The sequence below is a fragment of the Syzygium oleosum genome, unplaced genomic scaffold (assembly GCF_021117445.2).
Source record: "Syzygium oleosum isolate NSW1041296 unplaced genomic scaffold, Sole_v2.1 Sole_v2.04, whole genome shotgun sequence".
Classification (NCBI taxonomy): domain Eukaryota; kingdom Viridiplantae; phylum Streptophyta; class Magnoliopsida; order Myrtales; family Myrtaceae; genus Syzygium; species Syzygium oleosum.
The window spans coordinates 8152181-8168614 of NW_026607488.1; the positions used below are offsets into that span (position 1 = coordinate 8152181).

General features: G+C 39.3%; 1 protein-coding gene across 7 annotated transcripts; it reads left to right on the forward strand.

Annotated features, from left to right (window-relative positions):
* The first annotated feature begins 5288 nt into the window (after window positions 1–5288).
* LOC115685295 (disease resistance protein RPV1-like) lies at window positions 5289–13635 on the forward strand. 7 transcript variants are annotated; one of them, XM_056310997.1, is made up of 8 exons: window positions 5289–5369; window positions 5523–5559; window positions 5664–5730; window positions 7867–8505; window positions 9348–10494; window positions 11270–11551; window positions 11629–13015; window positions 13148–13635. In XM_056310997.1, exons 4-8 carry the CDS (start codon window positions 8000–8002, stop codon window positions 13423–13425), a joined length of 3600 nt encoding a protein of 1199 aa, XP_056166972.1. In that variant the 5' UTR covers window positions 5289–5369; window positions 5523–5559; window positions 5664–5730; window positions 7867–7999; the 3' UTR covers window positions 13426–13635. The 7 variants fall into 7 exon arrangements, with proteins under 7 accessions (XP_056166972.1, XP_056166973.1, XP_056166971.1 ...); XM_056310998.1 differs by having other exon boundaries at window positions 5295–5572; window positions 5675–5730; XM_056310996.1 differs by having other exon boundaries at window positions 5295–5559.
* The last annotated feature ends 2799 nt before the right edge of the window (window positions 13636–16434 follow it).

Sequence of the window (16434 nt, forward strand, 5' to 3'; positions counted from 1 at the left end):
TGGGACCTGGCTGTCTAGTAGCCTTATTTTCCACGAATCTGGCCCAAACAACATTGACTAAAGGATTATGACTTCTTCTGTGTCTTGTGATGTTCTTGTTTATCAATAAAAGAACGTGAAGTGGAATCAATTCAAATTATATATTTTCCTTTAAGGAATGAAAGATAAATTTTCATTGTGAGAAATTTCTCGGGTCTTTTTATGAAATTACGCAACGCAATGAAAGAGACTTCTCACGACTTAAAACGTCGTCCTTGACTTAAGGAAATAGGAAGATGGGACCGGGTAGTCTCGTAGCCTTATTTTCCACGAATCTGGCCCAAACAACACTGACTAAAGGATTATGACTTTTTGCGTGTCTTGTCGTTGATCTTCTTGTTTATCAATAAAAGAACGTGAAATGGAATCATTTCAAATTATATATTTTCCTTTATGGAATGAAAGATAAATTTTCATTGTGAGAAATTTCTCGGGTCTTTTTAGGAAATTACGCAACACAATAAAAGAGACTTACCACCGCCTGCAGCGGCTGCGTTGGCTTGCGCTCTTGTCCCCCCACGAAGGGATCGAAGTTTGAACTCCAGCGTAGTCGTTATGGATTCTTAAGTGTGGCGCCGTGGTGGTGGATCCTGCGCTAGCGTCACCCCAGGTTTATCCCTCCGGCTGTCGGCCATGCGGGGGGTTCCTGGGTCATCAAAAAAAATAAAATGAAAGAGACTTCTCACGACTTAAAACGTCGTCCTTGACTTAAGGAAATAGGAAGATGGGACCGGGTAGTCTCGTAGCCTTATTTTCCACGAATCTGGCCCAAACAACACTGACTAAAGGATTATGACTTTTTGCGTGTCTTGTCGTTGATCTTCTTGTTTATCAATAAAAGAACGTGAAATGGAATCATTTCAAATTATATATTTTCCTTTATGGAATGAAAGATAAATTTTCATTGTGAGAAATTTCTCGGGTCTTTTTAGGAAATTACGCAACACAATGAAAGAGACTTACCACCGCCTGCGGCGGCTGCGTTGGCTTGCGCTCTTGTCCCCCCACGAAGGGATCGAAGTTCGAACTCCAGCGTAGTCGTTAGGGATTCTTAAGTGTGGCGCCGTGGTGGTGGATCCTGCGCTAGCGTCACCCCAGGTTTATCCCTCCGGCTGTCGGCCATGCGGGGGGTTCCTGGGTCATCAAAAAAAATAAAATGAAAGAGACTTCTCACGACTTAAAACGTCGTCCTTGACTTAAGGAAATAGGAAGATGGGACCGGGTAGTCTCGTAGCCTTATTTTCCACGAATCTGGCCCAAACAACACTGACTAAAGGATTATGACTTTTTGCGTGTCTTGTCGTTGATCTTCTTGTTTATCAATAAAAGAACGTGAAATGGAATCATTTCAAATTATATATTTTCCTTTATGGAATGAAAGATAAATTTTCATTGTGAGAAATTTCTCGGGTCTTTTTAGGAAATTACGCAACACAATGAAAGAGACTTACCACCGCCTACAGCGGCTGCGTTGGCTTGCGCTCTTGTCCCCCCACGAAGGGATCGTAGTTCGAACTCCAGCGTAGTCGTTAGGGATTCTTAAGTGTGGCGCCGTGGTGGTGGATCTTGCGCTAGCGTCACCCCAGGTTTATCCCTCCGGCTGTCGGCCATGCGGGGGGTTCCTGGGTCATCAAAAAAAAAAATGAAAGAGACTTCTCACGACTTAAAATGTTGTCCCTTGACTTAAGGAAATAGGAAGATGGGATCTAGTAGTCTAGTAGCCTTATTTTCCACGAATTTGGCCCAAACAACATTGACTAAAGGATTATGACTTCTTCTGTGTCTTGTCGTTGATGTTCTTGTTTATAAATAAAAGACTGTGAAGTGGAATCAATTCAAATTATATATTTTCCTTTACGGAATGAAAGATAAATTTTCATTGTGGGAAATTTCTCGGGTCTTTCTAGGAAATTACACAACGCAATGAAGGAGACTTCTCACGACTTAAAACATCGTCCCTTGACTTAAGGAAATAGGAAGATGGGACCTGGTAGTCTAGTAGCCTTACTTTCGACGAATCTAGCCCAAACAACATTGACTACAGGATTATAACTTCTCGTGTCTCTTGTCGTTGATGTTCTTGTTTATCAATAAAAGAGCGTGAAGTGAAATCAATTCAAATTATATATTTTCCTTTATGGAATGAAAGATAAATTTTCATTGTGGGAAATTTCTCGGGTCTTTTCATGAAATTACACAACGCAATGAAGGAGACTTCTCATGACTTAAAACATCGTCCCTTGACTTAAGGAAATAGGAAGATGGGACCTGGTAGTCTAGTAGCCTTATTTTCCACGAATCTGGCCCAAACAACATTGACTAAAGGATTATAACTTCTTGTGTCTCTTGTCGTTGATGTTCTTGTTTATCAATAAAAGAACGTGAAGTGAAATCAATTCAAATTATCTATTTTTCTTTATGGAATGAAAGATAAATTTTCATTGTGGGAAATTTCTCGGGTCTTTTCAGAAAATTACACAATGCGATGAAAGAGACTTCTCACGACTTAGAACGTCAAGTGGAATCCATTGATGTTACATATTTTCTTTTTGGTGGGTATCAATTAGAATAGTTGATGTCCCGAGCATCTGTTTGTTTGTTTTCTTAGTTTGGGATCTGGTGCATGGGCAGCTGAGCGTCGGTGCATTGCTAGCTGTAGGAATCAAATAGCCTTTGTCCTGTTGTGACGTGGGGGAATATATGTTGGGCACTGACCAAATTACGAGAGCTTATGAATTTATTCTAAGACTATAGTTTTAATGAAACGGGGACGAGGAGGGCGAAGGATGCGTGTGACTCTACTTTCGACGCGTGCATATATTAGACTCCTCCGACGCTGATATATACTGTTGTTTGATGAGCCCACTTGAATACCAGTCTTGCTATACCCGATCAAATGCGTCGGCTTGGATTTATACGGAACGTGGAAAAGTTATTTAGTTTAATAAATTAGAAGTGGAATCAATTTTTCTTTTTATCGAAAATGCATCCTTCCATTTCATTTAAGTAGATAAAGTGAAGGACCCAAATGAGCTTCAGCAGACAAAACATCCAAAAGGGGTTTAGGGGGCTGGAAAACCAATACTGAGGAAGAGTGCTGCGAAGTTGAGCTTTAGTGACCCAATCTGCTGCTTTATTTTGGGTCGTAGAGCAGTGGGATAAACATATAAAAGGCATATAAGAAAGCAAGGCCTGACAATCTTTGACTACTACTTCAACATGTTGGTCTTCACAACATCGAGACATATTACAATAGGCGAGAGAAATAATTACAATGGTTTGAGGACATAATTACTTAAATTCGATGAGTTGTGTATGGTTATATGAGAGAGAGAGAGAGAGAGAGAGAGAGAGAGAGAGAGAGAGAGAGAGAGAGAGAGAGAGAGAGAGAGAGAGAGAGAGAGAGAGAGAGAGAGAGTTATCGATTACATAATAGATTAACATATTACTCAATTAGCGAATATATCTGGATAGTTTAGCAAATGATTATCATTTGCAAGAAAGATAATACTTTGAAAAGAGAAAAAAAAACATAATTTTTGAGCTACTCTCTGGCGTTACTATAAGAGTTTCACGCTTGCTACGGAATAACTTGTCATTTTTCCCTTAAATTTTTATTCTAATAACTGATATATCATTGGATTATACATCAATGAAATTCTTTCTTTATCTTAAATTTGAAAAGATCATTCACGTATACCGCGGGCAATTTGATATGGATAGATGGAGTCCTCAACCCATTGAATCAAACAAAATGTGAATGGAAGTGCCGTCCCTTGACTAAACTGGCTACTTATGTTTCATGTCCTGTTCTTTTCGTGGAAGTGCCGTCCCTTGACTTAAGGAAATAGGGAGATGGGACCTGGTAGTCTGGTAGCCTTACTTTCCACGAATCTGGCCCAAATAACATTGAATAAAGGATTATGACTTCTTGTGTGTCTTGTCGTTGATGTTCTTGTTTGTCGATAAAAGAACGTGAAGTGAAATCTATTCAAATTATATCTTTTCCTGTATGGAATGAAAGATAAATTTTCATTATGGGAAATTTCTTAGGTCCTTCCAGGAAATTACGCAACGCAATGCAAGATATTTCTCACGACTTAAGACGTGAAGTGGAATCCATCGGTGACATATTTTCTTTTTGATGGGTATCAATTAGAATAGTTGATAGAATATTTTTAATTAGATCAATTTATTTGTGTTTTTTTTATTGTTATCTAGTAGAGTAACAACAAAACAAACAAGGGAACTGCTATAGAACCGATAACACATAGTGCACGTGGAGAAAGTTAGTCTTCTTCTTTCGGTAAATCACACCAGTATAAAACAAACAAGGGAATTGCTATAAAACAAACAAGGGCTCCTATTGCTCGTATATTGTATTTGGAGAACCTTTATTATTTAGCTGACACTTTAGAATAAAAAATCAATTACATAATAGACTACCATAATATTCAATTAGGGAATATATTTGGATAATTTAGCAAATAATCTTTACAAGTTAATAGGGCGTAATTTTTAGTTAGAGGGAAATAGATTTTCGTCGGCTAGAAGGATATTACTTTGAAAAGAGGTAAAAGAAGGAACTTTTTAAGCTACCCATCTGGACCTTGCCTTAGGAATTTTACATTCGTTACGGAGTATTCGATTTTAACTTTTTGTCCCTCGAGAAAATTTTATCTTAGAAAGTAATATCTTGAAATAGGGATATATGGTATTTTTTTTCCTTTAAAATCATATTCGAAATGTAACCTATATATAACATATTTTACTTAATCATGTTTAGATGAATGAAATGCTTTCTTCATCTTAAATATGAAAAGATCATTAAACGCATCGGACCTTCATGGAATCATGCATTCACGGATACCGCGATAATTCTTTTATGGATAGATGGAGTCCTCACTCATTGAATTGAACAATGTGGGAACGGAAGCGCCGTTCCTTAATTCAAGAAAAGAACCCCATCATCAGTCTTGCTATACCCGATCAAATGCGTCGGCTTGGAGTTTATCTGGAGCATGGAAAAGTTATTTAGTTAAATAAATTAGCAGTGAAGTGGACTCGATTTTATTTAGTTCAACATGTGGGTCTTCACATGTGACTTGACTGAATTGTCAGACTCCACTTCCACGAAGGCTCATCTCCCCCTGTTCTCTCTCCTCTATTCTTTCATAAAGCGCTGGCCTTCAATCAGTGCAAGGGGCGCTTCCCTGAGGCGTCTCGGCACACACCGGCGACCGCACACGACGTAGAGCCAGGCCCAGCAACGAAGGCCGCGTCCACATTAAGCTTAAGAGCTCCTTTCTCCGGCGGCGTCCAGATCACAGGTGAGATCCCTTCTCGTTCTTGTTTTTTTCTTTCGATTCGCGCTGCAAGTTTTGATATCTTCGTGCAAGGCTATCGCTTCATTATCAGTCGCTTGCGGGTCCGGTGATTTGCCTCTAAAAATCGCACTTTTTCTCGCCTTCCACCGGACCCAGAGTACTTCGGAAACGAGCTCGAGAGACGGCAAGGCTGGTAATCCACTCTTGTAGCTTGATAGTCACTGATCTATGCTTGTGAGGCCTTGATCTTCAATTCGCATTTGTAAATTGTGGTCTGACCAAACTTTGGTTGTCCAGGGACAAGGGAGAAAGAGGTGTTGTGGCGTTTGGGGAGGCGTCTTACACACTGGGCACAGTGGGTCAGGTATGATTCTTCGCTTGATCAAGTTTTCCTTTGTAGGCAAGGCATTTTGGCAAACTTGCCAGAGGAATAGTTTGATTTTGGGTAGGATGTTCATGTTCTACCCTTTAGAGCATAGGCCTCATGGTATTTGGTGCGAGGATGAGGCTTGTTGATTGGATGGGCTGTCTGCTTCTTTTCTGAGATGATTGTACCCGCTTTTAACTGAGTAATTCCCTGATTTCGCTGCTGTCCATACTAGTCTATCTTTCTCTTCCATAGATGGGATGGGGATGGCCAAGATTTCCTCCACAATATTGTCTTCAAACAAGCTATAAAGGCTTTGTTCATTCCATATCGCCTAGTCTCTGTCAATCAGTTCAGACACTAATTGGGGATCATCTTGGTTTGATGGACTTGCGATTGTGCCCAATCTTGTCCACTTGTCTTCACGAATTCTAATCGATTTTCCATTCTTTACGGACCATTGAACTGAGCCAGCTAATGCATCTCTTCCAATCAGCAAGTTGTGCCACCCTCGGGACGATCTTTGTCCTTTCCTCACATGCCAAAAATCAGTGTTGGGGAAGTAGAGCCCTTTTGGTATTTGGCGCCAAAGCGTCGAAGGTAAATAGGTCAGCATTTGCTCAACATTGCCCTATTAAATGTAATTAGGTCATGAAAACCCATACCTCCACGGTCCTTCCTCTTTTTCATTACCTCCTAGCACTTCCAGTGTATACCAGCCTTGGAATCATTGTTTTTCCACCAGAATGAGGCAATCTTTTGTTCAATGGCTCTACAAAGGGAAAGCGGTATCTTGAAGATTGACATGGCATATTGCGGGAGCGCCTTGACAACCGTTTTCAATAGGATCTCCATTCTAGCCTTTGACGCCATCTTTTCCTTCCATCCTTCAAGTTTCATAATTTCCCTGGCCAGTATCCAAGTGAACATTTGTTTCATTGATACGCCCAAATCCGAAGGGATACCCAATTATTTCCGTGTTTTGTCTATTTCTGGGACTCTCAATTCCTGTGCCATATTCCTACGAAGATTCTAGGGGCAGCCCGAGCTAAAGAAAACACCTGACTTGTTTAAATTGATTGCCTGGCCGGTGGCAAAACAGTATTGATCGAGAATGTGAGCCAGGTTTTGGCATTCTATAACTTTCCCTTTCGCGAGAAAGATAGAATCGTCCGCAAACAACAAGTGGGAGAGACTTGGGCAATGTCAATTAGTAGCTTTATTCCTTTTACTTTAACATCTTCAATTGCTTTTTATAGTAAGGAGAGGACATTAGCCACAAGTATAAAAAGATAAGGTGAGACAGGGTCACCTTGTCGGATTCCATGTGTTGGGTTGAAAGAAGGCAAAGGCTTCCCATTGAACTTCACACTAAATAAGATAGTAGTGACACATTGCATGATCCACGAGACCCATTTTCTACAGAAACCCATTTTTAGCATACAAGCTTCTAGGAAGTCCTGCTCAATCCTGTCGTAGGCTTTTTGCATATCTAATTTAAGCACTGCTTGGAATTTTTTCTTCGTTTTCCTGATTCGTAGTTGGTTCAGTACCTCTTGAACTATCAGGATATTATCCTGAATTTGCCTTCCACTAACAAAGGCACTCTGTTCCACTTTAATTAATTGAGGCAGCCATGTTCTTAACTGGTTAGCCTGCACCTTTGAAATGATCTTGTATGTGAAGTTGCAAAGGCCGATGGGTCGGTATTGTTAATTAGAACTTGACGTGAAATCAATTGATATATTTTTGGGTCTGTTTGTTTGATGGAAATTAGTGGAATTGTTTTCATGAAAGATGAGTCATTTTCTTATGTTTGATCGTGTTGAAAATCACTTGAAAGAAATTCTGGTGTTTAACAAAAAATGAAATTGATTGGAGAATGCATTACAAATTGCCTTTAAAACGACAGTGCAGTCGTATTTAGAACCAATTCACAAACTTCGAGCTCAAATAAGTATTCTAGTTATTGTTCCCGGAGCGAATAATAAATGAGACGAGTTTACGAAATCAGATTTGAATTTGTCCTGTTGTGGCCTGGGGGAAAGTTTTTAGTTTAGTAAATTGGATTGTGAGGTGGAATCAATTGAAATTATTAATCAGAATGGTGTATAAAATAATATTTTATTGCAGGAAATTTCCTCAGCCCTTCCCACAATTCTTTGGCTCGTCCATAAATACCTCCAGATTTGCATGCATTAGACACTACTCTCTTACATCTCTCTCCTCATTATTCAACTCGACCACTACTCTTTAGCTCCCGAAGATGGCAAAGAGGAAATATTCGGATGGAACAGTGGTGTCGACCAGTAGAGGCGATGTTGAGTCGTCGCTGGGGGCTGAATACGAGGTGTTCTTGAGTTTTAGAGGGCCCGACACTCGCCAGAATTTTGCCGATTGCCTCTATCACGCCATGGATGGAGCTGGCATTCGCGTTTTCAGAGACGGTGAAGAGATCGGAAAAGGCGAAGATATCGGAGGTGAACTAAAGCGTGCGATCGAGAGCTCCTCAATCTGTATTCCCATCTTCTCTAGAAACTACGCTGTCAGTGCGTGGTGTCTTCGTGAGCTTGCATACATGGTGTATCGCAAAGCGATGATTCTGCCGGTCTTCTTTGACGTGGAACCCAGAGATGTCAAGCTTAAAACTAAGCTGTACCAGGATGCTCTGCAAAAGCACGAGGAGAAGTACGGCTGCGAGGTCGTGCAGCGATGGAAGGAGGCTCTGGAGAAGGTCGCTGGTATGAGCGGATGGGATCTCAAAGATACCGGGTAAGGTTTGGGCTTTTATTTTATTTTCTTTGATTAGATATTTAATTGATATAACTATAAATAATAAGAAATATTTTCGTCCTTGCATTAAAAGATACAACTACCCATTGTTCTCTTTTTCATCAAATTGTCACTCAATCTCCACATATTTTATAACTACTCACTATGCATCCATTCAATTAAATCAATTCCTTTCAAAACATAGATGACTTTTCTGACCAATTAAATCAATTCCTTTCAAAACTAGATGACTTCTCTATTTAGACATGACAAATCCAATCTGAATTCATTATTCAATTTGCATCCTTTAGATTGAATAAAAATACCTCTTTGATAACTTCTAAAATAATGTTATGTAGGTTTGATTTAATAAAACAATTGTTCTAGCTATTACTATTTTACTCCATGCAAAACTAGTAAACCGAGCACACACTGTATGTGAGCAATAAAAAATGAATAAACAATTTCTTTGCATACATTTAAAGGAAGAAAATCCGAAGGTTTCGATTTTTACATTTTATGGATGAGGGAGCATCTTGTACAACGTTTAAGATTTCATCCTTATCTTAGCAATTTACAGTTTTAACCATAGTATAAAATACCCAATTGCAATTCGTTTTAAGTAAATTGACTGGATTTTGGTTGATTGAGGAGGAGGGGTGCGATTCACTTACAGTGGACTTTTTTCCTACATATCCACAGAGTATATATACAAAATTTTTTGGGAGGGGGGTGGTCGCACCCGCTTCCTCCCCCACCCCTCCTCTATGGTTGGTTTATGTTTAATTCATAATATTCCGGAGCTCGATAGTTGAATATTCTATTTGGATGTTTCTTACTAGACCTTTTATCAAATATGACAGTCACGGCGAAGTCAGTAAATTAATCGTTGCTAAAGTTTCGATGAAGCTGAATAAAAGAGACAAAAAGCTGCCGGATCATTTAGTCGGAATTGAGGATTGCGTTGATGATGTCATGCGCCTAATAGATGAAGGTTCACCTGATGTACGTTATCTGGTAATCCACGGAATGGGGGGCATCGGTAAGACGACTCTTGCCAAAGTCGTCTTTAACCAAATTTCCAGTCGATTTCACAGGTGCAGCTTTATTTCGAATGTTCGAGAAGCTTCAAATGGCAGCAAAGTCGTTCAATTGCAAAAGCAATTATTGTCGGAAATTCTCAACTCCAATCCACCGGAGTTTTATGACTCTGATGCAGGGATTTACCAAATTAACACGAGATTCCGCCGCAAGAAAGTCCTCATTGTTCTAGATGACTTAGATGAAATGGATCAACTCTCAAAACTTGCTGAAAAGCCTGATTGGTTTGGTCCCGGGAGCAGAATTATTATTACAACAAGGGACACGAACTTTTTGCCGATTGAAGAGGAGAACCAAGAAAAAAATGTCCGGACGCATTTCAAAGAGTTTACAATCTATCAAATGAGAGAATTGTCCCATCGCCATGCTCTTGAGCTTTTTAGTAAGCATGCATTCAGAATGGATTTTCCTCCACATGATTATCGTCATATTTCTCGCAATATTGTTTGCAAAACCGGTGGACTTCCTTTGGCTCTCGAGGTCATCGGTTCCTCTCTTTGTGGCCAAAGTCAACAACTTTGGAAAGCCACATTGAAGAAATTAAATTTAGTTCCCAATCAAGATGTATGTCACAAATTAAGGATTAGCTTTGATATGCTAGAGGATGAACAGAAAGAAATTTTTCTTGATATTGCATGTTGCTTTATTGGTGAAGAAAGAATCCATCCACATTATATGTGGAAAGCATTGGATTTTTCCCCCAAAATTGAGATCCCTGTCCTTTCTCGTATGTCTTTGATAAAGGTTGATGGTAATGACAAACTGTCGATGCATGACCTGCTAAGAGACCTTGGAAGAGAAATTGTTCGAAAAGAACACAAATTTCTGGAGGAGCGTAGTAGACTATGGTCTCCCAAGGATGCGTTGAACGTAGTGCAGCATAGAAAGGTACATTTTATTCATAGCTACCGTCTTTTCGATCATGGAAACATCAGCTCAAAGCTTAGAGTATATTCCTGGATGTGGTCTTTTGTCTGTGTTGTGCATCGCATAAAACAAAATTTGTCAATTTTGAGTGAAATGAAAGTAATATCATAACTCATATCTGTTGGTTGTTGGTCTGATACTACTCGTTGGTTTTTGGTCCGATACCAATGTTGGATTGTGGAAGCATGATTTTGATGTCACTATTTAGTTTGTGGTTTAATGTGCTAGTTTGTTTGTGTGCGGGATATATTCGGGAGAGGATGACAAGAGAACAAGGTAAGAAAACTCCAAGGGTATAGCCAATGGGATAAGAAAAAAACGTAGTTTCATTATTTCAACAAATTAGTTATACCGCTCCCCATACAATTACATGAATGATTCTAAGCTCTATTTACAGAGCAATTCCACTGACTTTCATAGGAAAAATCTCTGCCGAGTTGTGCTGAGACATATTTTTTTCTTTTAAAATTTTTCTAGACACAAGCATATGTGGACTTGTATCGAAGATATTTTGTTGCCTTTGCAGAGAAGGAGAGGTCTAGATGCTTCTTGAAAATGGATCACTGATTTTAACAATATCTAGCAATAGATATTAATTGCTTACATTTACAACCCCAAAGTAGAAGCAAACAGAATAATTTACTTACAGAACTAGTCTATGATATTTTTACTCGCGGAATGCTTCGCTCTTTTTCTTTACCGTAGAAAGTTCACTTATAACATTTCATGTTGTCAGGGAACATATAAAATCACAGCACTCAAACTAACTGGACTTCCAAAAGAGCACATATTTACAAGGGAAGAGTTTTCAAGTCTGCATAACTTAAGGTTGTTGGAATTAGAGGGGGGCAACTTGACAGGAGACTTTAAGAATCTTCTCTCGAGTTTAAAATGGCTCTCTTGGCATCGTTGCCCTTCATACTTGCAGGCGGTCAATCTATGCTTACGGAACTTAGTTGTGCTCAAGCTTTCTGACAGCAAAATTCCTGAGAATTGGAATGGATGGGGCCCATGCTTGGTATGGTTTCGTATCCCATGTATACGTTTGTCGCCATTTCCCTTGCCTTACTTTTCTAATTCTAATTTGTTCAATAGGCAAATCATGACTTGAAAGTTCTACATCTCATGAGATGCCATCTCTCGACGACTCCCGACTTCTCAACATGCTCGAATTTGAGGATATTGGCTTTTGTTGAACATTATGCAGAGTTGACACAAATCGATATCTCTATCGGTAAGCTAGAGCGCCTAAAGCGCTTGGAAATAATTGCAGCCAGAGTGCAGCCGACAACGTTGTCTGGAAGCCCCCATTTTGACCTGTGCGCAATACCTTCTACAATATGCCGTTTTAAGAAACTGTCAAGTCTAAAGCTTGTGGGGCAGTGTATCCGAGAGCTTCATCCATCTATTGGAGAGATGGCGGGCTTGAAGTGCTTGTCTTTAGCGCATTGTTATCGGCTTAGAAAGGTTCCAAACTCCATTGGGAAATTGAGTTCATTGCTTGAATTGAATTTGTTCAACACAAGAATCAGAGAGTTACCTGATTCTATTGCAAATCTCATAAGGTTGGAGAAAATGGACCTGGGACACACTCGGATGAGGGAGCTACCAAACTCCATTGGAAGACTAGAATCGTTGCTTGACTTAGACTTGCAGCGTACTGATATTATAGCACTGCCTGCTTCCATTGGATCTCTTAAAAGCCTTAGGCGCTTAATTGCGATTGACAGTAAGATAAGAGAGTTACCTGATTCTATTGGAGATCTCAAAAGGTTGGAGGAAATGGACCTGAGAAACACTCAAATAAGGGAGCTACCAAACTCCATCGGAGGACTAGAATCATTGCTCTGGTTAGACTTATTTGTTACAAGAATTACAGAATTGCCTGCTTCTATTGGATATCTTAAAAGGCTGAAGGGAATAAATACGCTTGGGACAAAGATAAGAGAGCTACCTAAGGCCATATGGACTTTGGAGAATCTTGAAGGGTTGGTATACCATGGTTATGATTCTAGAAATATAGATGTCACATTGCCTCCTAAGCTTTCGAACGTATTCATATATTGTGATGATCCTCAATCTCTCCCACGGCTTCCTTTAGGTCTTCATTATTTGGAATTAATCGATGTCAAGTTACCGATAGAACAACCTCTTCTCTTTGATTTGAGATGTTTGCATCATTTAAGACTCTTCAGATGGGGATTGAGAGAGATCGAGTTTAAACAGTTAGAGAACCTCCTTGAATTAGATGTTATGAACTGTAAATCGCTGGTGAGGTTATCAGGTCTATCAAGCTTAAGGAAGCTCAAAATACTGAGAATCTTTTCGTGCTCACAGTTAATTGAGATTCGAGATTTGGGAGAAATGGAATCGCTGGAGACATTATCCATTATTGCATGCACCTCCATAGAAAGGTTACCCGATCTATCAAAACTACATGGGTTGAGGAGCTTGTCTGTAAATCATTGTGAATCACTGCAAGGTTTGCCTGATTTACCAAAATCACTGGTATCATTAGATATTCGCAATTTGAGCTCTATAGAAAGGTTACTCAATCTATCAAAACTACATGGGTTGAGGAGTTTGTCTGTAAGGCACTGTGAATCACTGCAAGGTTTGTCTGATTTCCCAAACTCACTGGAGCAATTATTAATTGGAGAATGGAGCTCCATAGAAAGGTTACCCGATCTATCAAAACTACATGGGTTGCGCTCATTGACACTCTATCACTGTAAAGCACTGCAAGGTTTGCTTGCTGTTCCAAACACATGTGGTCTCCATGTTCATGCATGCCCACTGTTAGGCGAGCATAGTGACCCTTCCTATGGATGCGGATTGTGTGAGGAATCCATTCCGGGCCAACGTTCAAGGAGGCCAGGCAAGTATATGTGACACGTGGCACTCTTTCCCATTTCGTTCGTACTTTGCTTTAATTTTTTATTTTTTTTTGTCTTTTCCCTTCCCATGTCTCCTTCCGAACAATCAGCCAACTTTTTTTTGTAGTTCTTCCTGTTCACTCTAAAAGATGCACATCCCCCACTTTTCAGTCTTTCCCGTTTCTGTATTTCATTGTCTAATCTTATCTAAGTTTGATTCCATAAATCTGTGATGGTGCGTACTCATAGTGCTTTATGACAAGTTGACATCGACACTCTCTCCACCTAACGCATGGCGATTTTCCTTCTATTTTTTTTCTTTCTTAGGATAACGTAATTGTGATTAACAAATGAAGAAATGCCACGAATTGTTTAACGAAAAAATAAATCAAACTTCATCATAGTAGTATTAAATGAGTAGACAAAACCTTGTCTCCACCAGGTGACAAAATTAGAGGAAAATCGTAACAAAAGAAAGCTGCACCAAAAAAAAAATCATTAAAGCATATCAAGTCAAAGGTAAGAGAAGATCGAACTAAAGCAGAGGATTTTCAAAACTGACGTAGCATGGTCATAGCAAACTGGGCGTTGAAGCTAAAAGAGGTTAAACTCAAATTATCTAACGAACAAAAAGTGACCTCATAATTAAATATTGTATTAGGATAGATATTCTATGGTATAAAAAGAGGGATAAAGGCACGAATAGATCTCGAATTTTTGTAAAATGTTCAATTGAGTCTGTGAACTAATTTTTTTTTTGTGGCCAATTGAGTTCTTGAACTTCAATTTCTAGGTTCGCCAGTGACTACTATGAAAGAAAGAAAAGGAATAATCACGATTTAGTGAAATTAAATGGGCGCTTTAACAAGTCCGAACACTCGATGCTTTGATTACATAGCCGCTCCGGCATGGCGTGATGTCGTATTTCAATCCAACGACTCTCATTAGAATTTCGTTAGACGCCACGAATGGGACGTCGCAGTTTTGAAGGTGTAGCAAAGTAGCACCTTTGCTGGAGCCCCCACTCAGATGTGCTGTCTCTGTCTCTCTCTCTCTCTCACGTACTTCCTAATAATTTTGTGCGAACGGTATAAAATTTCTTGAATATTAATTTTCAGATGAGCATAAAATTTTGCCATCCTATGCCAGTTAGGATTATTTGATGTTCTTTGCCCGGAGAAAAAAAGCAAACAAGAGCAAGATTGCTGTTCTTTCTTTAAGTAAAAATAAGAGGACGGTATAAACTTGTTGTGGTGACCATATCTCGATTAACGTGATAAAAGGCCGTTAAACCACCGTTAAATGCTACGATGACATCCTTTTGGCCGTTCAAATTAGAAGAATGAAATAAGTATAATCCGAAAATTCTAGAGAAAGAAAGTTTGAAATGAATCTGCGAATGAGATCCAACCTTCTCCGTCGTCCCGGCGCGTGCCATCGGCAACCTCTTGGCCGAAGCAAAACTAGAGGTGTAGAAAGAGCTGGGGTCGAAGAATCATGGAGAATATGGTCGAGGAGGTTTGACGACGGACTTGTTGAATCCAGATCTGGTGTGACCATGGAGGCAATGGTGGCCATTTTTGCTTCCATGGCTGCTTTAAATTTACACAAAGAACTTTGTTCTTAAAACTCCGAACTTGAGCGTCTTGAGCTTTGCTCTGAAAGTGCCAAAACAAAGAAGCAGCCAAAACGAACAAGAGTAAAAGTAAAAGAGCAAATTCTAATAAACGTAGGCCCATGATCAGGCCCACGAATATGCTTTTGGCAGGCCCTTATGATCGGGCCGTATGTGGGCAGGCCCGTGTGCCGCCGGGCCCATTTCTAAGTCTACTACCGATACCTCTGATTTCTCTTTGTTTAAGATTAAGCTTACTTGGCATGAAAAGATTTTCTATTAATGAATTGCCTTTATGAGTTCATGATCTTTATCCTTAATAAATAAATTTACTACTAACATAGCTATTGTGGCAAATATAACTCGTTCTTGGTAATTTCTGGTCGTTCTTGACAAATACTGTAGTTCATGGCGAATTAGAGTCTTGCCTGAACCTGTCACCAAGTACACTAGCGTAGCTTGTGATACCTTAATGGCCATCTCTAACGCCTCCACCTGATAACTCTTTTTTTTTTCACAATCATCAACGCCCAAAAAATGACAGTTGCGTTTGAGATGACAATGACAACATCATTCGATACTAATTTGCACGGTGTGCGCTCTCGTTATTAGATCATACATGATTGAAAACTGGTCGATATTAAGCTTCAGTTACGCCTATGAAATTAAATAGAGTTTTAAGTATAGTTTTCCCATGTTTCAAAGTCTAATTGTTATAAAGATAAAACGGGATATTCCCAAAACTATGCACGCAGTTATTAGATGGAGCACACTACACATTGTGCTTCAAAAACACATAAAAATCTTATATATCACTTGGTGAAAAAATTGCTGAGGTTTGAATTGATGCATTATGATTTCAAAAGGGAAAACTACAATGTATTTTGCGTCCATTCCTTTTCATTCAAAAAAAGGGTGGGAAGGGAAGACCAGCGCTCACGATTCCCCTTTTGGTATTATTATAAGAGTTTCGTACTTATTATGGAATGTTTGATTTGAATCACAGCTATTACATATCACCTGCAATCCAAAGTCCAAGGTTGATGAGGTCTCTCAACAATCTCACCAAAATGTTAGAAACCAAAAAATTTCTACGCAAGAATTATACCGCAATTAGGTAACGAAATTTCTCAAGACCGAGTCCCTAGTTTTGTCCTCCACCTCTTTTTTTCTTTAGTGAATGTCAAAGAAGAAATTTTTTTTTTGGTCAAGAAGTCAAAGAAGAATTTAATTGGTCACTTATGTTTGATTTCTTTTTTCCGTTGATTTATTCTTATTTTTTCCATTTTGGATTTGTCACTTGTGATTGAGTGCTTGTTGTAAGTTATTTCCAAGGAATCCACATCATGCTGACTCCTCCTTCTTTCCTAATACGAATTATAAAGCTATGCTTATGATGACGTCCCCACC